This window comes from Ictidomys tridecemlineatus, chromosome 11 (genome assembly GCF_052094955.1).
Source record: "Ictidomys tridecemlineatus isolate mIctTri1 chromosome 11, mIctTri1.hap1, whole genome shotgun sequence".
Taxonomy (NCBI): Eukaryota; Metazoa; Chordata; class Mammalia; order Rodentia; family Sciuridae; genus Ictidomys; species Ictidomys tridecemlineatus.
Genome location: NC_135487.1, coordinates 68,257,258 through 68,283,041, shown reverse-complemented (window position 1 = coordinate 68,283,041; position 25,784 = coordinate 68,257,258). Strand labels below are relative to the sequence as shown.

Sequence of the window (25,784 nt, the reverse complement as noted above, 5' to 3'; positions counted from 1 at the left end):
GATGTTAATCACTGGGATTCAGGAATAGAAAAAAATGGAAATTTCTAAAATTATAAGTTATTTTGTATTTTTCATACCATTTTATTTACATGTTCTTAAAATATAGGGAGTAAGAATAAACAGTGAATAGTTTTTCTGTGTTAGAATTATGCTAAAAGTTCCAAGGATTTCTTTTTGTTTAAAAAAGATAATAAAAGCATGGTTTATTATTACTATGAATCAGTATATTGAACGAGATTAAGTATTTCAATTATATATAATAATGATTGCTGTTATAGATTGTGTGTGCGAGCGTGGAATTAAGAATTGAATCGCCAGCCATGTGCTTGCTAGGCAAATGCTTCACTACTGAGCTGTATCCCCAGCACCAAGCCTCTCCCCCCACCTTTTTTTGGTACTGGGGATTTAATCCAGGGGCATTTTACCACTGAAGTACATCACCAGCCCTTTCTATTTTTTATTTTTAGACAGAGTTTTGCTAAATTGCTGAAAGTGGCCTCAAACTTGTGATCCTCCTGTTTTAGCTTTCCAAGTAGCTGAAACCTGCCACCATACCTGGCCTGTTATAGCTATTTTATAATAAAAATCATTGAAAGAAGGAAGCATTGATGCAAACTAAATTCTAAAAAATATTTTTAAGTGGAAAATAAGACTAATATTTTAAGTTATTCTGTCAATGGTAATTTAAGACATAAAATAATCACTTTATTTGATATCTTTACTTTGTGATAAATATCCAGAGGAGATAAAATTTCTTATTCTTGCATTTGATGTTGGTTCAGTTGTTAAAAGTGCTTCCAAAAGCATTATCATATTGAACATAGGGCATATGTTGCTTTATATAAACTGACTAACTTTTTTTTTCTTTCATACAACTGAGTGTTTTATTGGTTTCTTTTTTTAATTTGTGGAATTATTTTATTAGTTAGGCTTTGGTTAATATGGTCTAGTTCTTCTCAAAAAGGAAATAGTATTCACATATACTGATACTCATAATATATATATATATTCTTCATTGGAAAACCAGTTAACTTTCTTTTTGCCTTATTTATTTATTTATTTATTATTACAATTCTTAATACACAATTATACAATAATTTATTCATATTTCTGATTATATATAAGGTCTGTTCTAATTAACTTTTTTAATATTTACTTTTTAGTTGTAGTTGAACACAATACCTTTATTTTTAGTTATTTATTTTATGGGGTGCTAGGGATTGAACCCAGGGCCTCACACATGTTAGGTGAGTGCTCTACCACTGAGCCACAACCTCAGCCCAATTAATTTTTTTAATAATGAAAATATTTCATCTTTTAAAATATACTTTAGTGAATACAATCATGCTTCTATATTAACAAGGGCATATTCTGAGAAATGTATCAGGTAATTTCATTGCTGTGTGAACATCATAGAGTATACTTACATAAACCAAGATGTGTAATCTCTATATAGCTAGTTATATGGGATAGCCTATTACTCCTACACTACAAATCTGAACAGCATGTTACTATACTGAATACTGTAGGCAATTGTAAAACATAGCTGAGTATTTGTTTCTAAAAATATCTAAAGATAGAAAAGGTATGGTAAATATGTGGTATAAAAGTGTTTTTTTAAAATACTATACCTTATCAGACACTATGAATGGAGCTTTCAAGACTGTAATTTTCTCTGAGTGAATGAATAGTGAAAGACTATAAAGGCCAAGGACATTACTGTAGACTGTGAACACTGCACTTAAACTATATCAAATTTATTTAAAAATTTCCTTCTTTAATAACAAATTATAGCAGTCTTACTTTATACATTTTTAAGTTTTAAACTTGACTCTCTTAATAACAGCTTAAAACATAAACACATGGTACAATCATATGAAAATATTTTCTTTATGTCCTTGTTCTATAAGATTTTTCTATTATTACTATTTTTACCTTTGAAAATTTTTGTTAAAAACCAAAAAGCATGCAGATCATCCCAGACCCACACAAGACTAGGATCATTAATATCAGTGTCTTCCACATCCACATCTGTCTCACTGGAAGGTCTCCAGGGGCAACAGCATGTGTGAACAGTCATCTCTTCTGGTAACAATGCCTTTACCTGAAGGATCGGTCTGAGTCTATTTTACAGTTAACTTTTGTTTTATATAAGTAGAAGGGGTACACTCTAAAATAACAATAAAAAGTATGTGTATGGGGGCTGGGACTGTAGCTCAGTGGCAGAGTTTGATCCTTAGTACTGCATAAAAATAAACAAATAAAATAAAGGCATACTGTCCATCTACAACTACAAAAATTTTTTAAAAAGTATCCGTGGTAAATACATAAGCCAGTAACATAATCATTTGTTATTATTATTGAGTATTATATACCGTGTATAATTGTGTGTGTTGTCCTTTTACATGACTGGCAATGTATCAGATTTGTTTACATCAGCATCACCATAAACATGAGTAATACGTTGTGCTAAGATTTTGTGATGCCTACAACATCCCTAGATGATAGGAATTTTTCAGCTTCATTATAATCTTATGAGACCACCCTCGTGTATGCAGTGTGTTGCTGATCAAAATATCCTTATGCAGCACATGACTCAAATACTGGAAAATGCAGCGAGTGAATTGATTGGGTAATATTCAAATAACATTTTTATCTCCTAGCGACAGCAATAGTATTACACAGAGTCATATGTTGAAACTGCCAATTTAGAGACTTATCTTGCTTCCAAGACTTATTTCTGGAAGTATCTTTCATGTGTGTAAATTTATGACATTCATTTTATTTGCAAGAACAACTCCCCAGCAGCCCCAGGAACACACACTTAAAACAAGGCAATAGTTAAAAGCAAGATTGACTGATTAGATCTTAACTGCTTCTCTTTCTTAAGCTCTTGCCCTGCTTTCCAGCAATGTTTACTTAAATCTTGAAATTATTAGCATTTCCTCTTTCTTTTACTTGGTGTCAGTGTACTTCTTTGAGCCCGTAATAACACTTTGTTGATTGTTAAGGTTAATTTTCTCCTTTATATTATTTGACACCTTTGAAACAAATCAACTGAACAGGTACATGCATGTGATCTATTTTGGACTCTGTTCTATAGTTTATATATATCCTATTTGTCTCTTTTTTTCCGACACCAAACTGTTTTGCTTATATAGTTACATTAGATGGCTTGGAATCAGGTAGGGAAAAATCTTCCAGACCAATGAACCTTGGTCATTCTAGGTTCTTTGCATTTCCATATGGATTTTAGAATCATCTTGTCAATTTCTATAAAATAGCTTGCTGGAATTTTCCTTGAGAATGGGTAGAGTCTATAAATGAACTTGGTTAAAAACTGACATCCTAATAGAATTAAGCATTGCAATTGATGAACACAGTGTATCTTTTCATTAATTTAGATCTTTAAAAAAACAGAATCGGCATTCTCAAGCACATAAAATATGCCAGGCACAGTAATGAGTGCTCTATATTTATCATATTAATTAAAATTCACCATTCCATTTATTAGACAATTCAACATAAAATAAATGGAGAGGGGGAAAGAGTAAATAATTTCCTAGAGGTTGGTCAGTAAGTAGAATACAAGGGAATTTGGGACCCCATTAGTGTGACTCCAAAGCCTAGCTTTTTTTTCATTTATGGGTCTGAATAACTCAGCTCTAAATAGAATTAAGTGAGGGAGAGAAGGCTATCCTTTATGCCTATAAGCCTTCCCATGACTCAGATTGTCCGAACAATCACACATTGTAAACTCTCACCACCGCCATAAGTTCAATGTTATAGTAAGGAGCTAATGTTAAATTGTGTGGCAGCAAATGGGCATTAGAGATTATATTTTTCAAATTGCACTTGAGAATTGAGTGTGCCAATTATACTTTAGGCATCTATCTACTTTGTCTACAACACTTGAGATTCAGGCTAATGAACAGCAAAAAATTGTTGTATGCCATTACAAGAAAAGATAATTCCATTTATAAATTGCTGTTGCAAACTGATCTCTGTCTGACAGCTCTTTTTTAGGCAGGGGCAGAGGGAGGGTGGAATACCAGGGATTGAACTCAGGAACACTTGCCCACTGAGCCACATCCCCAGCCCTGTTTTGTATTTTATTTAGAGACAAGGTCTCACTGAATTGCTTAGTGCCTCATTTTTGCTAAGGCTGGCTTCCTGAGCCGCTGGGATTACAAACATGCGCCACAGCTCGGGGCCTCTGACAACTCTTGATACAATTTCCGGAATATCCTTCTAAGGAAATTTACTGGCATTTACAAACTTACCTGTGGCCCCAAATAACGAAAATTTAAAAAATAAATAAATAAAGCAAATCCAAAATGATTGTAATTAAAATCAAAGTTCCTGATAAGGAGTAGAGTAAGGTTTAATTCATGAAAAAAAAAAAAAAAAGTTACAGTTCAAAGTCTACTTCAGGTGCTTCTAATCACATTGCTTCTAAGAGGCTCCCAGGGCTCTTCCCACTGCCCAGCCTAGAGAAGAGTACAATTTATAGTCTCATTTTCATGGTACTTGTCTGAAGAACCAAGGAGGGCACAAGGCTCAGGCTTGATGTCTTATACTTCAGAATTTCACCTTCTACGCCAAAATCAGAATGACAGGCCTTGGGATGCTAGGTGCTGTTCATCCAATATCGGGTCTAAGTCCTGCAATCACTGGAGAGGAATGGACCAGGAGGAGTGGCCCTGGCCCCTAGGAGGCCCGAGCCCAGGCACCTGCACCTCACCATGGAGTAGGGTTGTTTACTATGAAAGCAAGGGGCGTAAGGAGAGAGGGTGCCAGAGCACTCGGACAGCTGGACAGCCGCGGAGTCCTTCAGAGGGTTGCTTTGTGCACCCGCCTTGCTAAAAGGCTGCCCCAGAAAGGGCGTGGAAAAGAAGCTGAGCAGTGGGGAGGAGGGTCACGGGTTAAAGCGGCCAGGGGAGGGAGGATGCCAGGCTCACGTTGGACTCTGGGCGGAGCGGAGCCTCAGAGGCTGCTCGGGTAATGCGCTGACATGCAACACGCCCCAGCTGCTGAGCAGATTTGACGCCTCCTCGCCCAGTCGCTCCGTTGTTCCCCACTGGGCGCCCCCTCCTCGCGCCGGGAGCCACAGGTGAGCCGCACCAGGTGCCACCCGGAGGCATTAGGTGTCGTGGGAACAGCGCTTCGCGCGCACGGAGGGACCACTGTGTGGCGAGCTGTAGGTGACGCAAAGCTGGAGGACAGGGCTTTTGATGCCATGGAAGGCACAGAGGTGGGAGCGGGGTGCGAGATGCAGCTGTTTGGCACAACGCCAGTTCCATCGCTGGCTAAAGGTCAGTTAGTAGCACGCGCGGGCTGGGGGTGGGATCCCGGCCCCCCGGGTCGCGTGGGTTTGGCGCGCCTGGCCCGGGTTAGCCCCAGGTGGTAGCTTCGGCGGGTGAGCTCTGCCCCTCAGCTCCTGCCAGGCCTCCGCCCACTCAAAAGCCAGGGTCCAGAACTCCAGACCCAGACTCTCTACCCTGAGAGGCTGCACCCTGCATTGCCTGCCTGGAGCTCGGAGGTGGTCTTGAAGTTGCTCAGCCTGCTGCTATTAACTCGGATTGTCCCTTTAGTAGAGGCATGTGGTCAGGGAATGGAATTGGGTCTACAGTGAGTCTCGGTCCTGGCGGAAAACAGCTGCCAGGGGAGCTTTAGCGGGCTAAAGAGCTTAGGAGCTCACGGGCCAGGCTGACTGCTCTGGGTCAGCGCGCGGCATCTCTGCAGGGCCTGTCTCCCACCTCCTACCACCTCACAGAGGAGTAGCAACGCTTGTTGCTGAAGTTTTGTGTCAGGTGAAATTGGAAAGGTTGAATCACTTTGTCACCAACTCAGAGGCTTTCACCATTTTCCCAGATTCCCTATCTCTAATTTCCTGCAGCTCAATCCAGTTAAGCCTCTGACAGCTGTAAATAAATAATTTACATGTTTCAGAGCGTGCTTCATACCTGGGATAGACTTTTTTGTTGTTGTTATTTTATTTTTTAAATACATGACAGCAGAATGCATCACATTTCTTATTACACATATAGAACAATTTTTTCATATCTCTGTTTGTATATAAAGTATGTTCACACCAATTCTTTTGATGGGGTCCTGTGCATACCTTGCACTCCTAGTGCCTTCCGAGTAGATGCAAAAGGTAGCTGCCAAAGCGCCTTCTGCTGCTGGGGATTCCAGCAATTTGCAGTTAGCAAACTGCACCCTCAGGAGAGTTTTTGAGACAGGGTAGAATTAACGTTTGCAGCTAATTGAATGAACCTCCTGTCTTTGTGAGTGTAATGTTTGCTTCTGGAGCAACTTGGTGCGATGTGCTAAATAAATTAATGGTGGTTGGCTCATGTTCTCTCTGTTCCTGTGGGTTATTGTTACACGGTGTGTGGCTGCCTTGTCTAAGGTTTCATCTTCTCTGTATCAAAACGGAAAGAGCTTAATGTGCTCTTAAATCTGTAGTCCATAAAAATATTATTAGCAACTTCGTTTTTATGTTGGTATTCATATGAAAATTTTATCAGCATAAATCATCTTTGTAATAAGTCCCATAGTAAAAGTCTTCTTAAATTTGCTGGCTCAAATAGTTTACTTTTTAAAAAGAAAAAATTAAATGTTTTGTTTGAAAATACAAGATATTAACTTTTTTCTCTCTCTTTTGTCTTAATCTAAGAATTATTCCTCATCATTACATTTTATCCACAAACATAAGAGCCACACTTTAATAAGTTCTATCACAATTACTTCATTTTGAAGGTACTGCATATGCTACCTGGTAAACATGCTTCATACTTTATTCATTCAGCAGTATCCTTATTAATGTTTCTTATTAATCAAGAGTTTTAAAAATGTTCCCCATGGCTAGTTTTTATAACCAACAACTATTTCTTGGAAGTATTTGGTTTGCCAAGAATGTTGGAATGCAAGTCAAATGTGGTTTTTAGACTTAGAAAAGAGTGTGGTACCTAAATTGTGACTTGCCAGGTAGTATATAAATGTAGGTTGTATTATTCCCCCTTCATTGCTGTTTGTATAAGCTATGAAAACAACAAACAACCAGTCTTTCTATTCTGTATGGAAGGATTTTACTCTCTTGGTGGTTTGGGATATTTTATTTTGAACAGGTTTCCATAGTATCAAAATTAGTTTGAGGGAAAATCCAAGATAGCTCCCAATCTTTGGAGTGACTTTCTCCATCACTTTGGAAAAGCCACCTCACCCTTTTCAAAGTGACAAAAGAAACAATAGATATCAAATACTTTGAAAAGCAAAGTGTATTATGTAAATATAAGGTCTTCAGTGAAAAGCAGAAACAAGTGATGGGGCTAATTGGGAATTGGACTGCAACTGAGTAACTGCTCTTCCCTTTGTAGAACATCTCAGTTCCCTGAGATTCACAATGCTCTGAGGAACCTTATTGGCTGTTTAGAAAACTGCCCTATCTGCTGAGGGTAGAGGGGTAAGCAGAGGTAGACATTATGCCAGAGCTTTATTCGCATTTTTATTTAATGCTTGTTATAATCATATGAGGGTAGATATCATTATTTCTATTTTACAGGACAGGAAACTGAGATTCAGTGTGTCTGAGTGATTTGCCCCAAGTCACACAAGTATCAAATTATAGAATAGAAACCAAACCAGATCTTGCTTCTCTACTGTACACTCTATTACCTGCCACTTAGCGCTTTTAAACTTGAAAAAAAATTTTTTAAATTAAAGTTTTAGTTTCTCCCCAGAGGAAAAATGACCATATCCACATATACATAAAATGTTGCATGTAATTTCAAAGTCCACCTACCCTCTGAAGTTTTTTTTTTAATTCTAATTTGCTATGTATGACAGCAGAATGTGTTACAATTCATATTACATATACAAGCACAATTTTTCATACCTCTGGTTGTATATAAAGTATATTTACACCATTCGTGTCTTCATAAATGTACTTAGGGTAATGATGTCCATCTCATTCCACCATATTTTTTACCCTCAAACCCCCTCCTTCCCCTTCTACCCTCTTACCCTATCCAATGTTTATCTATTCCTCCCAGGCCCCGCCTCCCAACCCCACTATGAATCAGCCTCCTTACCAGAGAAAACATTCAGCATTTGGTTTTGGGTGATTGGCTAACTTACTTAGCATTATATTCTCTAACTCCATCCATTTACCTGCAAATGCTATGATTTTATTCTCTTTTATCGCAGAGTAATATTCCATTGTGCATATATACCACATTTTCTTTATCCATTCATTTACTGAAGGGCATTTAGGTTGGTAAACAGTTAAGCTGTTGTGAATTGTGCTGCTGTAAACATTGATGTGGTATGCTGTTTTTAAGTTTTAAAACTGTAGTATGCTGTTTTTAAGTCCTTTGCGTATAGATCAAGGAGTGCCATAGCTGGGTCAAAAGGTAGTTCCATTCCCAGTTTTCCAAGGAATCTCCATACTGCTTTCCATATTGGCTGCACCAATTTGCAGTTCCACCAGCAGTGTATGAGTGTATCTTTCTCCTCACATCCTCACCAACACTTAATGTTGTTTGTGTTCTTAATAGCTGCCATTCTGAATGGAGTAAGATGAAATCTTAAGAGTAGTTGTGATTTGCATTTCTCTGATTGCTAGAGATGTTGAACATTTTTCATATATTTGTTGATTGATTGTATATCCTCTTCTGAGAGGTGTCTGTTCGGTTCCTTGGCCCATTTATTGATAGGGCTATTTTTTTTTTTGGTGTTTAGCTTTTTTGGGTTCTTTTTATACTCTAGAGATAAGCGCTTCACCTGATGTGCAAGTGGTAAAAATTTGCTCCCAGGATGTAGGCTCTCTATTCACCTCACGGATTGTTTCTTTTCCTGAGAAGAAGTTTTTTAGTTTGAGTCTATCCCATTCTTGATTTAAATTCTTATGCTATAGGAGTCTCATTAAGGAAGTTGGGGCCTAATCCGATATGATGGAGATTTTGGCCTACTTTTTCTTCTAATAGGCTCAGTGTCTCTGGTTTAATTCCTAGGTCTTTGATCCACTTTGAGTTGAATTTTGTGCATGGTGAGCGATAGGGGTTTTATTTCATTTTGTTGCATATGGATTTCTAGTTTCCCCAGCACCATTTGTTGAAGAAGCTGTCTTTTCTCTAATGTATGTTTTTGGCACCTTTGTCTAATATAAGAAAACTGTAATTATGTGGGTCAGTCTCTGTGTCCTCTATTCTGTACCATTGGTCTGCCAGTCGATTTTGGTGCCAATTCCTGACTTTTTCCAGTTTTTAGGTAGAATGCTTTCAATTTTTTTCCCATCTAGAATGGTGTTGGCCTTAGGCTTAGCATAGATAGCTTTTATGATGTTGAGTTTTTTAAAAATTTTATTTACTTCTTTATTTTTATATGGTGTTGAGGATCAAATCCAGGGCCTCACACTGCAAGAAAAGCACTCTACCACTGAACTACAGCCCCAGCCCTGGGTGTTGTATTTTGTTGAATACTTTTTCTGCATCAATTGAGGTGATTATTTGATTCTTATCTTTAAGTCTATTGATGTGATGAATTACATTTATTGGTTTCCGAACCAACCTTGCATCCCTGGGACCAACCCCACTTGATCATGGAGCACTATCTTTTTGATGTTTTTGTATTCAATTTGCCAGAATTTTATTGAGAATTTTTGCATCTATGTTCATTAGGGATATTGGTCTAAAGTTTTTTTTTTTTCCTTTGATGAGTCTTTGCCTAGTTTTGGAATCAGGGTGATATTGGCCTCATAGAATGAGTTTGGAAGTACTCCCTCTTTTTCTATTTCACAAAAGAATTTGTATAGTATAGGTATTAGTTCTTTTTTATAGGTCTTGTAGAACTCAGCTGTGTATCCATCTGGTCCTGGGCTTTTCTTGGTTGGTAGGCTTCTAATGACATCTTATATTTCCTTGCTTGAAATTGATCTGTTTAAATTGTATATATCATCCTGATTCAATTTGGACAACTCATATCATATGCCTCTATAAATTTGTTGGTGCCTTCCATATTCTCTATTTTATTAGAGTACAAGTTTTCAAAATAATTTCTAATTATTTTTTGTATTTCTGTAGTGTCTGTTGTGATATATATATATTTTTTTTTCATCACGTATATTTGATTTGAGTTTTCTCTCTCCTTCTCTTTGTTAGCATGGCTAAAGGTTTGTCTATTTTTTAAATTTACTTTTTCAAAGAGCCAACTTTTTGTTCTGTCATTTTTCATTTTTTAAAAAAATTTCAATTTCATTGATTTCAGCTCTGATTTTAATTATTTCCTGTCTTCTACTGCTTTTGGTGTTGATTTAGTCTTTTCCTAGGGCTTTGAGATGTAGTGTTAGGTCATTAATTTGTTGACTTTTTTCTTCTTTCAAGGAATAAACTCCATGCAATGAACTCTCCTCTTAATACTGCCTTCATAGTGTTCCAGAGATTTTGATATGTTGTATCAGTGTTCTAATTTACCTCTAAGAATTTTTTAATCTCCTCCTTGATGTCTTTTGCAACCCATTGTTCATTCAGTAGCATACTATTTAGTCTCCAGCTGTTGGAGTAGTTTTTATCTTTTATTGTATCATTGATTTCTAATTTCATTGCATTATGATCTCATAGAATGCAGGGTAGTATCTCTAATTTTTTGTATTTGCTTTGTGGCATAATATATGGTCTATTTTAGAGAAGGATTCATGTGCTGCTGAGAAGAAAGTGTATTCACTTTGAAGGATGAAATATTGTATATATGTAAGCTAAGTCTTAGTTATTGTTTATTATTGAGTTCTATAGTTTCTTTGTTCAGCTTTTGTTTAGAAGATATATCCAGTGGTGAAAGAGGTGTATTAAAGTCACTCAGAATTATTGTGTTGTGATCAATTTAACTCTTGAACTTCAGAAGAGTTTGCTTGATGAATATAGATGCTCCATTGTTTGGGATATATATATATATATATATATATATATAATATATTTATAATTATAAATTATAAATATTATATATTATATATATTTAAATTATATATATTTATAATTGCTATGTCTTATTGGTGTATGATTCCCTTGAGCAGTATGAAGTGTCCTTCTTTGTCCTTTTTGATTAACTTTAGCTTGAAGTCTACTTTATTTGATATGAGGATGGAAACCCCTGCTTGCTTCTGTAGGGCCTAGGATTGATATGCTTTTTCCCAACCTTTCACCTTCAGTCTGTGTATGACTTTTCCTATGAGATGAGTCTCTTGGAGGCATCATATTTTCTTTATCCAATCAGCTAGCCTATATCTTTTGATTGGTGAGTTTAGGCTATTAACATTCAGGATTATTTTTGAGACATGATTTGTATTCCCATTTTTGTTATTGAACTTGACTTGGGTTTTCCTTTGATTAGCTTTTCCTTTAGTGTAATTCCTCCCTCTGCTGATTTTCATTGTTGTTTTTCACTTCTTCTTCATAGAATATTTTGTTTCAAGGATGTTCTGTAGTGCAGGATTTCTAGCTATAAATTCTTTTGAATTTTCAATCATGAAATTCATATGGAAAAATAAAAGACCCAGAATAGCAAAAGCAATTCTAAGCAGGAAGTGTGAATCAGGAGGTGTAGCGATACCAGATTTCAAACTGTACTACAAAGCAATAGTAACAAAAACAGCATGGTACTGGTACCAAAACAGGCAGGTGGACCAATGGTATAGAATAGAGGACACAGAAACCAATCCACAAAGTTACAACTATCTTATATTCGATAAAGGGGCTAAAAGCATGCAATGGAGGAAGGATAGCATCTTCAACAAATGGTGCTGGGAAAACTGGAAATCCATATGCAACAAAATGAAAATGAATCCCCTCCTCTCGCCATGCACAAAAGTCAACTCAAAATGGATCAAGGACCTTGATATCAAATCAGAGTCTATGCGTCTGATAGAAGAAAAGGTTGGCTCTGATCTACATATTGTGGGGTCGGGCTCCAAATTCCTTAATAGGACACCCATAGCACAGAGTTAATAACAAGAATGAACAAATGGGACTTACTTAAACTAAAAAGTTTTTTCTCAGCAAGAGAAACAATAAGAGAGGTAAACAGGGAGCCTACATCATGGGAACAAATTTTTACTCCTCACACTTCAGATAGAGCCTTAATATCTAGAGTATACAAAGAACTCAAAAAATTAGAAAATAAGATAACAAATAACCCAATCAACAAATGGACCAAGGACCTGAACAGACACTTCTCAGAGGAGGACATACAATCAATCAACAAGTACATGAAAAAATGCTCACCATCTCTAGCAGTCAGAGAAATGCAAATCAAAACCACCCTAAGATACCATCTCACTCCAGTAAGATTGACAGCCATTATGAAGTCAAACAACAACAAGTGCTGGCGAGGATGTGGGGAAAAGGGTACTCTTGTACATTGCTGGTGGGACTGCAAATTGGTGCGGCCAATATGGAAAGCAGTATGGAGATTCCTGGAAAAGTTGGGAATGGAACCACCATTTGACCCAGCTATTGCCCTTCTTGGACTATTCCCTGAAGACCTTAAAAGAGTGTACTACAGGGACACTGCCACATCCATGTTCATAGCAGCACAATTCACAATAGCTAGACTGTGGAACCAACCCAGATGCCCCTCAATAGATGAATGGATTAAAAAAATGTGGCATTTATACACAATGGAGTACTACGCAGCACTAAGAAATGACAAAATCATGGAATTTGCAGGGAAATGGATGGCATTAGAGCAGATTATGCTAAGTGAAGCTAGCCAAGCCCTAAAAAACAAATGCCAAATGTCTTCTTTGATATAATGAAAGCAACTATGAACAGAGCAGGGAGGAAGAGCAGGAGGAAAAGATTAACATTAAACAGAGTCATGAGGTGGGAGGGAAAGGGAGAGAAAAGGGAAATTGCATGGAAATGGAAGGAGACCCTCATTGTTATACAAAATTACATATAAGAGGTTGTGAGGGGAATGGGAAAAAATAAGGAGAGAAATGAATTACAGTAGATGGGGTAGAGAGAGAAGTTGGGAGGGGAGGCGAGGGGGGATAGTAGAGGATAGGAAAGGTAGCAGAATACAACAGTTACTATTGTGGCATTATGTAAAAATGTGGATGTGTAACCGATGTGATTCTGCAATCTTTGTAATGTTTTTATTAACCAATAAAAAAATTCTTTTAACTTTTGTTTATCATGGAAAGTTTTTATTTCATTATCAAATCTAAAGCTTAATTTTGTTGGATACAAATTTTTTTTTTGGTTGGCATCCATTTTCTTTCAGAGTTTGATATATATTGTTCTAGGGTCTTTTAGCTTTCAGGGTCTGGGTTAAAAAATCTGCATATAACCTAACTGGTTTCCCCCTATATGTAATCTGATTTTTTTCTCATGATTTTTAATATTATATCCTTATTCTATATGTTAGGCATTTTCATTATAATGTGCCTTGGTATGGATTTTGTACATTGGTATCTTGTAAGCCTCTTGAATTTGGTTTTCTAATTTGTTCGTGTTTGGAAAATTTTCTGATATTATTTCATTGAATAGATTCTTCATTCCTTAGGTTAGGAACTCTATGCCTTCCTCTATCCCAGTTACTCTTAAATTTGGTCTTTTTATGCTATCCCATATTTCTTGAATGTTCTGCTCATGATTTCTTACCATTTTCACTGTGTAGTCTACATTCTTTTATATATTTTGTCTTCATTATCTGAGGTCCTATCTTCCAAGTGGTCTAATCTGTTGGTGATGCTTTCAATTGAGCTTTTAATTTTGTTTATTGTTTCTTTTATTTTAAGGATTTCTGTTTGTTTTTTCTTTAGAACCTCTATCACCATATTGAAGTAATCTTTTGCTTCTTGTATTTCCTTATGTAGCTCTTAGTCGAAATGATCTTTTGCTGCCTGTATTTGCTCTCTTATATCATCCTTTATTTCACAGAAAATTTTGATTATGTTCATTCTGAAATCCTTATCTGTAATTTCATCTGCTGTGCTGGCCATGGATTCTAGTAATGTGGTATCTTAATTTGTTTGGGGCACTTTCTTTCCTTGTCTTTTCATATTGCTTCCTTTCTAGCTCTGTTGATCCGAGGCATTATTGTTTTTACCTTTAGACTTATACCTCCCCTGTAGGGTTCCAATACCTCACCTTTGAGGGGAAGGACAATGTTAACAGATCCCAATATCCACGAAATACCATCTAAAAACAAATAGTTGTTATTAAGACATTAAAGTTTGGTCACAATGTACAGAAATAGTGAATTCAATTATTATCAACAATATAATCAGTAGGTTTGTAAAAAGCTTTACAGTTTCTAATGGTGGACAAAGAACCAGGGGTGAGGTATAGGGCGATATGCTGAGGAGGTATGAGATGAGGATACAGAGTTATTATACCTTAGGAAGTGTGAAAGAGAAATCTAAAGAAGAAGATTAGTAACAGGAGAATAGAGAGGTAATAATTTGGGGTAGACAAGTCAATAGAGTGCCTAAGACAAATACACATATATATTAAGAAAAATTAAAAAATGTTAAAATAGTAAAAATTGGTGGAAAAAAGAATATACAATACAACTGTAATAAACTATTCAGTTGTCTCAGTTCTCAATATCCTAATTCATGCAAAATACTTGGTTTCTCATATGTGAGGGTGGGAGAATAAAGGGGAAGTGAGGGTGGGAGAATAAAGGGGAAGAAGAAAGAAAAAAATCTCAAAGGAAGAAACCAGGATTATTTTGGTTGGAGATTAGTCCTGCTTTCTTTCTCATCCAATAGGTGGGGATTTCTGTTCTTAGTTGGTATCTCCACCCTCAGGATGGTGGGGATTACCAGGGTGTGAGGGTTGGTCTTGGGTACAGGGTACCTGGAAGTGGGGTATAACACCATCATCCTGTTGGGAGACTGTACCTCAAGGATCTCCTTTGAAGTCTGCTTCTGTGATGAGGGCACCGGGTCTCCTCATCTCACGTGGACCTCACAGTTCCTGCAACCTAAATTAGTCTCTAAAGTGTATCTCCCTCCTCCTCTCCCTTTCTACTTCCTAATCAGGAACTTTTCTCTCTGGGGGTCTTGTGTGTTGCACTCTGGTGGCTGTGCACCTATCACAGAGGGCTGTTTTGAATTGAGCATTCACTCTGCTGAGTTAGAGGCTGCTGGGGATTGGGAGGAATTAGAAAACTATGGGTACCTGGCTATTGGGTGTTTCAAACTGGTAAAGATGGTGATGGAGGTGACCCAACATGGAGGCTGCTGCTTTCAGCCATGGGGGGATCCAGGTGATGGCTGTGGCATGCAGAGTTGTGGCTATCAGCTTTCTTCAGAGCCTGTGATGTCCCCGGGTGCAGGCAGGGTACCTTGAGTAGGGGACTATGGCACTAGCTGCTAAATCCCAAGATGGAGGCGACTGGGGGAGCCCCACATTAGTAGATGGGGGTCCACATGGAGTGGTGGCCAGAGTTCCTGCATGTGGGTAGCGGCTGAGTGTCCTTTGTGGGGGTGGTGCCTATGCTGGTGGTTCTGCTCAGGCACCTGCAAGATTTGTATGGGCCAGTACTTGGAAGTCCTTTTCTAACTCTGAGGGCCTGGGCCCTGTGCAGCACAGTTGCTGTGATTCCTGTGCGGGATCAGCTGTGGAGGGGTCCTCTACCACTCTCAGCAAAGCAGTATTCCCACTAGTTGAGACCCAGGTCATGGATGACACAGAATGATGCCTCCCTCTGGCCCGCCATCTTGGATCCCCAGCCCTGTGAAGTTCTTACCCAGAATCTTAGGTCTCCAATCTTTGCTCTAATGAGATAGAGAGCATATATCTATCTATGTGTACACACACACACACACAATACATAATACATGCATATACTCTTTTACTGATAGGAGCAGCTCTTGAATTTGATAACTTTCAACAAGGTGGAAATTCCCTTAGTAATAGAAATAAATGGAGAATGTGATGTCTTACATTTTAATTGATTCTATAAGCATATAATAGTGCAGTTTAGAATAATTGTGCTTATTTGATACCATACCTGTGTTTGGACTTCTTCCTGAACTAACCTGAACTCTCAAGCAACATGGACTTGTGCCTTCATTCACCTACTAGAGCTCATGTTTTTCTTCTTCCCTAGAGATGGCAAATCCTGAGATAGGTATAAGTAGCTCCACCTCTCATGAAGAGGAAAATCGCTGCAGCTTTAACCAGCAAACATCTCCATCTGAGAAGCTTCTGTTAGAAGACCAGATGAGGCGAAAACTCAAATTCTTTTTCATGAATCCTTGTGAGAAGTTCTGGGCTCGAGGTAGAAAGCCATGGAAACTTGCCATACAAATTCTAAAAATTGCAATGGTGACTATCCAGGTAAGCAGCTCAGATCACAGGAGTGAGTTTGGTAAAAGTGTCTTTAAATAGCAAGAGAACAATGGAAAATAATTTGTAAATTCATGCATAATGGAGAATAATAAATAAGGAAACATAGGATCTCAACCTTTTTCTCCTTAAAATTAGTGAAAAGCTTTGGCTTTTTTTTTTCTTTTACTTTTTTTTTCTTTTCATCTTTCATTAAACTGTAATTTTAGCCATAGATCTAATTGATTTTCAGGGATTGACAATTTTAATATTTGGATTCCAATCAATAGGTTTAATAGTATGTGTATGTGTGTGTGTTTGTGGGGTGATTTCTAAATCAGCCATGGAAACTAGACATCGCCTAACAGAAGGACTTCCTTTTCCTTCCTAGTTGGTTTTCTGGACATTTGTCTCTCTTAAAAAATGTCATGGGTTTCTGCTAAAGGCAAGTTCTTGGATTCTCACAGCCCTGTGACCATGAGAACTATGCAGAGGGAGAATGTGAAGTTAAATGAAAATTGTCATTAGCCAGTGAGAGATGGAACCATTTTAATTAATAGGGAAATTTTGAATCTAATTACCTTGACATCTTTAAAATTTATTTGAAAACCATATTTTGTGATGCCTATATATAGCAGTTGTGATTCATTCTTTTGAAAATATGTTTTCCTTCTGATGAGAGTAATTATCTCTTGTTAAAAACCATACGGCAGGGAGTGGGGGGGTTGGAGAAAGGAAGGAAGAAAAACAAAACAAGCAGATGTTAATGGTGAAAGTAAATGATAGGGTTTTTTTTTTCTTTTGTTAATTTTTGCTTTCTCTTTTTGATGGACAACTCTCTCTTTAAAAGAGAGATTTGTGAAAAAATAAAATCCTGACATTTTTAATTTTAATTGCTTTGTAACTGGGAGACACCAAGGGTAATTCCTATAATCCTATGAAGTTGGTAGAATGCTTGCATGTGTTTCTAATACCAGAAGTTATGTTAAGGGAAATGAACATTTGGATGATACTCTGTTCTAGTATATTACTTTACTTAATTCTAACAAAACCATTTTATTTAAAATTAATAAAATACTAGCATTACTCATATTGCAGAAAAGAAGACTGCTGTTTATAGTTTTTAAAAAGCCAACATGGCTAGTCAGTGGCAGAATCAAGACTTCGGAAGCAGTTGTACTCTCTCTCTCTAATATATCACTCTCAAAACAGATGCTGGACTCTCAGTATAGTATTTGTCAACTTTGAATTGAACATCTTAATTTCCAGGTGCTAAAACAATGTGTCACAATAAAGTTTATCTGTGTTGTCTTGTATACAGGGGACTATGTATCAACTAAATGAAAGTATTATTGCTTGAAATACCACCCTAAGAATTTTCTGTAGACCAGACTAAATAGTTTTATAGAATACATCATCATGTTCAATTTTCAAAACAAATTGGAGGTGGGTAATGGGATCTCTATTTTACACACAGGGCACTGAGGCTTGGTGTGACAAAATAACATGTCATAGTCAGGAAACTGGAAGAATAGAACTGAGATTCAAACTCAGGTTTATATCCTCTAACTCTGAGGTTCTCAATGCACTTTAATCTTTTAGGGAGACCATCTAACCTTCTTATAATTAGTAGAGTGGTCAACAAGAAAAACTGGCCAGTGGTTTAAGCCTGTTGGTAATAAGCATGTAAAAGGTGTTTAGGTGAGCTTTTAACAAGAAACTCAGAGTTTCTTTATTGTAATGTTTCTTTACTAGTACTTGAGCAATCAAACAAATATCACATAAAGGCAACTTTGTCACTGAGCAAATGAGGGTGACATGGTGACAGTTTATCTCTTTTTATAAAAAAAGAAGTCTTTCTGTTAAGTTGAAGATGTTTGTGTTTGTAGCAATAGAAGAAAAATATCTACAATGACAGGCAACCTCCTAAGAAATATCCTTTCCCTCTACCTGGCTCACTCTCTGAATTATAATAGTTATCTCAGTCACTCTTACTCTTATCTGTCACCAGGCCCTTCAGGGCAATGACCTCATTATGTCCTCAGCACCCAGCTCAGTACTGGCATATAGAAGGTATTCATGTATTTGAATGAATTGCTAAGAATATCCTGGGAAATCTTTGGAGACTTTTTTGGTCATCAAACTATTATCTTATTGGAATTTGAATGAGGACATTTGGCTTAAAGAGGGTTCTGAGGAATGGGAGCCAAGTTAGGCTAGGAGAGGATGAATATGTGGTGTTGGTCAGACATCCTAATGAGAGGAAGAAGGGGAAAGATTTCTCAGTTTCTTTGCTGATGGAGCACTGCATTGCTTTGCATAGTGTAATAGGGTGGAGAGAGCTTAGATTTTTAGTCTCCTGGGTATGGGTTCTAATTTTGATTGAACACTTGCTAATGTTGTGACTTGAAAAAGTTGTTTAACTTCTCTGATCCTTTATGCACTAATTTGTAAATTTGTTATATTAGGGACCATGCTGAGGGATTGGTTAATAAATATGAGGAAAGTTCCTGGAATAATTTATGGCACATCGGTGCTCAGTGTTGCTCCCCCTTTCATATAAAATATGCCCCGACTCACCCTGGGATCTAAGTCTTTTTTTGATACTGAGGATTGAACCCAGGGGTGCTTTACTGAGCCACACATCCCCAGTCCTTTCAGACAGGTTGCTAAGTTACTGAGGCTGGCCTTGAACTTTTGATCCTCCTTCCTCAGCCTCCTGAGTTGCTTTGATTATAGAACATGCCACTATGCTGGCTTAGAGTACACTTTCTAAATGGGGAGGCAAGGGGAGAGGGAGAATAGAGTAGATATTGAAATAGTTTGGGAGAGAAGAAAAGATGAAAGAGTAAAGCAAGCTTTGGGGTATGATTGAAAGAGTTTCTGTTACTATGGCAGCAGAGCAGTGAAACAGATTTTTGTGGGTGAACAATTGAGTTTCATGTGAAACTCTGGAGTCAATCCTGCCTAAATATTAAGAACACATTATATTAATATACTTTAACTTAGAGATGAGTTGAAAGGATATTTTTAAATTTTAATCTTATTGTTACCATTTTGGAAACGAGGTCTAGGAATATAGTTTGGCCATGGGAATTGGACTTTCTTACCATGCAGTATCCAGCAGCTGCAAACCTCCTTGGTATCCTATGGAATTCATGGAAACTCTCCTTTGCTGTTCAAGCCTCTGTACCATCTACCTCCACTTTTTCTTTTCAGATTTTTCCCCTGCTTACTGTTTCTTTTTTCTTTTAAGCTGGTCCTTTTTGGACTAAGTAACCAGATGGTGGTAGCTTTTAAAGAAGAGAACACTATAGCATTTAAACACCTCTTCCTAAAAGGCTATATGGACCGAATGGATGACACGTATGCAGTGTACACACAAAATGATGTGTATGATCAGATCACCTTTGCAATGAATCGGGTAAGTCAATGAGGGAAAGGAAAAGACTGGGAAAATGGTAGCAGTCATAGAAACTGACCCTCAAGGACAGAATGGGAATAGTTTCAGGTAGAAATGTCTATGTATAAGGTCATTTTAAAATTGTCTTTTACAAAACATTGCCAATAAACATTTATAAAACTAGCATTTGAGAAAAGCTTTTGTTTAGCACTAACAGAAATAGATACTTTAATGACTTAATTAAAAGCTTCAGAGATAGGGCTTGGCATGGGAATTTCAAAGATTTTAAATGATTAACCATGACCCTGATTAAAGTTTTCATTAAGTCTTCAGAGCTCCTGTTTGCAGAGGGCCTCAACAAATAGTGAGATTATTAACTTTGCAGAGTTTATATAGCAATCAAGATCTGAAAGTTCATTTAAAATAAAGTAAGGCTTTAATGTCATATATTACAATGATTTTATTGTGCTAGTGACTACCTGTCAAACAAAAAATAAAATTGTTTTTGATACTGGTGAGTCTATAATCAATTTTTTTTCTAGAAATAGTACTTTTGCAAGATCCCAAATATCTTATTTTGGAGCTGAAAGTGTTCTTGAAGTTGGTATTTCCAACCTGGGTTAGCTTATAGACAATGTTTCATAATTATTACAACTCTTCTTCAAAACATTATTTTAGTATGATTTCGACTCTTCATTTTCTAGAGACAATCTATGCACTGTGTGATGAAAAATTGTTAGACTTAAATATGTCTTTATGGCATTAAGATTTTGGTTAGCATTGGGAGTAGTAAAATTAGTGATAGAAATAAGTTGCATAAATTGTTAAACAAAATTACGTCCTACAATTTGTAGAGAGGAAATAGCATAATGCTCAAGAGATTAGTTTTTTCCATTTTTCTTTTTATTTATTTATTTTAATTAGGTATATATGATAGCAGAATACATATTTATTCATTGTACACAATTGCAGCACAACTTTTCATTTCTCTGTATACAATGTAGTGTTGCACTATATGTGTAGTCATACATGTACCTAGGGTAATAATGTCTATCACATTCTACCATCTTTTCTGCCCCAATACCTCCCCCCCTTCTCCCTCCCCTTTGCTCAATTCAAAGTTCCTCCATTTTTCCCATGCCTCTGTCCATTTGGGATCAGCATCCACTTATCAGAGGGACCATTCAACCTTTGGTTTTTTGGGGATTGGCTAATAACTCCACTTAGCATGACATTCTCTAACTCCATCCATTTTCCTGCAAATGCTATAATTTTATTCTCTTATAATGTTGAGTAATACTCCATTATGTATACATGCCACATATTCTTTATCCATTCATGTATTGAAGTACATGTAGGTTGCTTCTACAGTTTAGCAATTGTGAATTGTGCTGCTATAAGTATGCTGGTTTTAAGTCCTTTGGGTATAGACCAAGGAGTGCGATAGCTGGGTCAAATGGTGGTTCCATTCCAAGTTTTCTAAGGAATCTCCATACTGCTTTCCAGATTGACTGCACCAATCTGCAATTCCACCAGCAATGTATGAGTGTGCCTTTTCTCCCCATATCCTTGCCAACGCTTATTGTTGTTTATATTATTGATAACTGCCATTCTGACTGGAGTGAGATGAAATCTTAGAGTAGTTTTGATTTGCATTTCTCTATTTACTAGAGATGTTGAACAAGTTTTCATATACATTTGTTGATTGGTTGTATATCTTCTTCTGATAAGTATCTGTTCATCGCCTTAGCCTATTTATTAATTGGGTAGTTTAGTTTTTTTGGTGTTAAGTTTTTTGAGTTCTTCATATATCCTGAAGATTAGTGCTCTATCTGACATGCTTATGGCAAAAATTTGCTCTCAAGATGTAGGCTCTCTCTTCATCTTACTTGTTTCTTTTGCTGAGAAGAAGCTTCTTAGTTTGAATCTATCTATCCCATTTATTAATTCTTGATTTTATTTCTTGTGCTTTGGGAGTCTTGTTAAGGAAGTTGGGGCCTAATCTGATGTGATGAAGAGTTGGGCCTACTTTTTCCTCTATTAGGCACAGGATTTCTGGTCTAATTCCTAGGTCCTTGATCCACTTTGAGTTGAGTTTTGTGCATGGTGAGAGGTAAGGGTTTAATTTAATTTTGCTGCAGATGGATTTCCAGTTCTCCTAGCACCATTTGTTGAAGAGGTTATCTTTTTGCCAATGTATGTTTTCAGCTCCTTTGTCTAGTGTGAGATAACTGTATTTATATGGGTTTGTCTCTGTGTCTTCTATTCTGTACCATTGGTCTACATGTCTGTTTTGGTGCCAATACCATGCCATTTTTGTTACTATAGCTTTGGAGTATAGTTTAAGGTCTGGTATTGTGATGCTTCCTGCTTCACTCTTCTTGCTAAGGATCGCTTTGGCTATTCTGGTCTCTTAGTTTTCCAAATGAATTTCATGATTGCTTTTTCTATTTCTATAAGGAATGACATTGGAATTATAATTGGAATCACGTTGAATCTGTATAGCACTTTGGGTACTATGGCCATTTTGACTGTATTAATTTTGCTATCCAAGAGCATGGGATATCTTTCCATTTCTAAGGTCTTCTTCAGTTTCTTTCTTTAGTGTTCTGTAGTTTTCATTGTAGAGGTCTTTCACATCTATTGTTAAGTTGATTCCCAAGTATTTTATTTTTGAGGCTATTGTGAATGGGGTAGTTTTCCTAATTTCTCTTTCAGAGGATCCATCACTGATGTGTAAGAATGCATTTGATTTATGGGTGTTGATTTTATATATCCTGCTACTTTGCTGAATTCATTTATAATTCTAGAAGTTTTCTGGTGGTTTTTTTTTTTTTTGATCCTCTAAGTATAGAATCAGCAAAGAGTGATAGTTTGATTCTTCTTTTCCTATTTGTACACTTTTAATTTTTTTCATCTGTCTAATTGCTCTGGCTAGAGTTTCAAGGACTATGTTGAATAGAAGTGGTGAAAGAGGGCATCCCTGTCTTGTTCCAGTTTTCAGAGAGAATGCTTCCATTTTTCTCCATTTAGAATGATATTGGCCTTGGGTTTAGCATAGAGAGCTTTTACAAAATTGAGGTATGTTCCTACTATTCCTAGTTTTTCTAGTGTTTTGAACAAGAAAGGGCACTGTATTTTGAAGAGACTTGGTTTTAAGATTTTCATTTTAAGTGTATTGAATTTCTCTAAGGTACTCAGCACCAAATTGGTATTTTTTCTTTTTTTTGGGGGGGGTGTTAAATAGAGGCAAGAGAGAAACAGTCCATTAAAATTTTTTATAAAACATCTTTACTGTTATTGACAGGCCTAAAATCAATCTTCAAAATACAATATTTGGCATTCAGGTCATTCTGCTTCTCAGATCTCCATGTTATTTAAATGTAAAAATCCATATAGATTCTTTATCCTAGTTGCATCCTAGTTGGTCTATTCTTGATACTATAATAAAATACCTGAGACTCGGTAACTTATAGACAACAGAAATCCATTTCGTACAGTTCTTAGGCTAGAAAATCTAAGACCAAGGCATCTGAAGGCTGTGTTCTCACATGGTGGAAGGGCTAAAGGACCTATCTTACTTTTAGTCCTTTTATAATGTTCTCAATCCCATTCATAAGGGCTTCTCCTTCCTAATCACTTCCTAAAAGTCTCACCTCTATATTGTGGTTTAATTTCTAACGTAAGAATTTAAGAGGATGATAATACATTCAAACCACTGCACTAGTATGTCAATAAATAATACTAACCATGGTGATTTTCTTTGGGCAGGTGAGTCCCAGCTATCTTCCAAGCACCATTAGGTACTTTTAGCTGAGAATGAATACTATCTATTTTTATGAGCAAATAGGATTTTTGTGGTTAAGAGATGAGTTATTCCACATGTATCTGTGGAGTTGGAAATAGGATAGATATCAAGGCAGGGAGGGTCCTTGTTTTCTGTGAGGACATGTCTGGACAGTAGAGGTGATAGTCACCAAAGGGAACTGTCAGGTGAGAGTGCCACCTCAGTCACTGGAGGCATTTCCAAAACTAATCTTTCATGCTGAAGGGCTTAGTCCGCAGATGGCATCTACCTGGATAACCACCAGGGCTCATCCTAATCGAATATTGCAATTTTAACAGTTTCACATTTGACTATGCTTTTCATGTTTTACCTGTGCTTCTACATTTGAGTGTCAAAGACCTAGTTATTTTGTTTTAATGCTGGGTCCTGGCTTTCATTTTACTTCCTCAGTCATTTTTGAGTCATCTTCACTGACTTCTTTTCTTTCATTTGCCCTTTAAATTTGGACAATTCTCAAAGATTTGTCTTTTTCCTGAAGAAACTCCCCCCCCCCACACACACACACCACCCAGCTTTTGGCCAGCGCGAGGATGAGGTGACTCCCAATCCGCTGCTCACTGTGCTTTGTGCTGTTCCTCAGAGCTGCCAGTCCACAGCAGCTCTGAGTTCTCTTCCACCTGCTCCCCAGACTGCTGCCTCTTTTGGGCCAGTTGCTTAGGTGTAAAGGCCTCAAGTTCTTCTTGGAATCTTTTATTCTTTTAACGCATACTGTATACATTCCTGTGTCTGGTTCACCTCCCTTTTTTCCCCCACTCAACAGAACTCACCTGTTCTACCATTTCTTGTTTATTTTCTAAACTATTCACCTAGAATCACAGAACTGATTGCATAATATTTCTCACGATATAGATTTAAAGATAGAAACATATAGACTATCTTTATAAATATGTCTATAGCTCCATAAGCAGTGTGCAGAATTGTGTTTTTATTCTTTTGTGGTTTTACTCCACAAAAGGAGAGTTACAGAACAGGAGCTCAGATGTTTGTGAACGAGCTCATAAGACTCATTATAGGTGGTTGGATCTGGAGATCATAGAAGGGTCACAAACAAGCATTCTATAATCAGGAGCAATCAGTTTTGATTTTCTTTGCTTTTGGTGCCACGTCTCTACTCAGCTTTTAATTTTGTTTGTATATAATCATCCAAAGGATAATTTGGGACCTTGCATCTGAGTAATAATTTCCTCTCAAGGCTGCAGAGGCCAGAGGGACAGATATCCAGCCTGATTAAAGTCCCACAGAGGCCACAGCCACTTAAGTGCCCTTTGCAGTGAAGTTCCCCAGGGTACTGCCTTCCAACCACACACTCATCTCACATCAAACACAATGAAGTTAGATGAAGACCAAGAACGAAGCATAGATTTGGTAACATGCTGCTCAGTGGTGACCTTGGCAAGGCCCAGCTTGGAGTGTACCACATAGGCCCATATTATAAATTATTTCCTTCATTTATCAAGGCATGTTTCCCATGCATCTTTTGTAGAATTATTGTTCTGTGTCCATCGTACAAATTTGTTAATTCCAGGAGAGACAGGTATCACCTACCTATCTTTATATCACCAATCGTGCTAAACGTATTGCTCGGGGTAAGCTCTGGAACCATCTACAGAAATCCATCAGGTGTACATTGCAATTATTTCAAGGTACCATAGGATTCTCCTTTGTAAAAGTACTCTTTTGTTTTATTTAGAGGACTCACTGAAACAAGGGAAACATTTCCAAGAAAGTGATTAAACTGTATTATAAAGATTAAGTTCCGTTTTTTAAAAGAAAAAGTTTAAGTGGTGATCTGGGAACAGGTGTATCCCATTTCTATTATAGTTCTAAGTAGAACTCGGATCTTGTAGGAAATATTTCAAAGATAAACAACATTTTTACTCAGACTGACTGTAACAATCAGTCTCTGGACATAGTTCTTTAAGGAAGGAAAGAACCTCAAAGATGGTGTGGTTTCAGACTTTAGTTTTGCAGATAAGGAACCAGAGCTCAGAAAACCGTGTGACAGACAGAGATAAGTCTTGAAACCAGAATTCAAGTTCAAGGGTGCTCTTTGCCCTTAGCCTTCCAGGTGCTCAGCAGCAAGTCCACTTACTCTGCATATTAGTATCTCTGCCCTGAGGGGAGGTGGGAACCTGCCAGAGCTGGGGAGGGAGGGACATCATGGCTCACCTCTGCCCTGGCTGGCATGCCGCTT

At 37.2% G+C, this 25,784-nt stretch overlaps 1 protein-coding gene across 3 annotated transcripts in view; it reads left to right on the top strand.

Moving 5' to 3' along the window:
- The first annotated feature begins 4,955 nt into the window (after positions 1 to 4,955).
- Positions 4,956 to 25,784, top strand: part of Mcoln3 (mucolipin TRP cation channel 3) — a 37,769-nt gene continuing 16,940 nt past the window's right edge. The window contains exons 1-3 of one of the 3 annotated variants that reach the window (XM_005334068.4): positions 4,956 to 5,113; positions 16,123 to 16,352; positions 19,597 to 19,764. In XM_005334068.4, coding sequence (XP_005334125.2) covers positions 16,125 to 16,352; positions 19,597 to 19,764 — 396 coding nt within the window. In that variant the 5' untranslated portion in view covers positions 4,956 to 5,113; positions 16,123 to 16,124. Of the gene's footprint in view, positions 5,114 to 5,147; positions 5,316 to 16,122; positions 16,353 to 19,596; positions 19,765 to 25,784 lie in introns of those variants that run through there. The other 2 variants (XM_078026627.1, XM_078026626.1) reach the window with 2 other exon arrangements.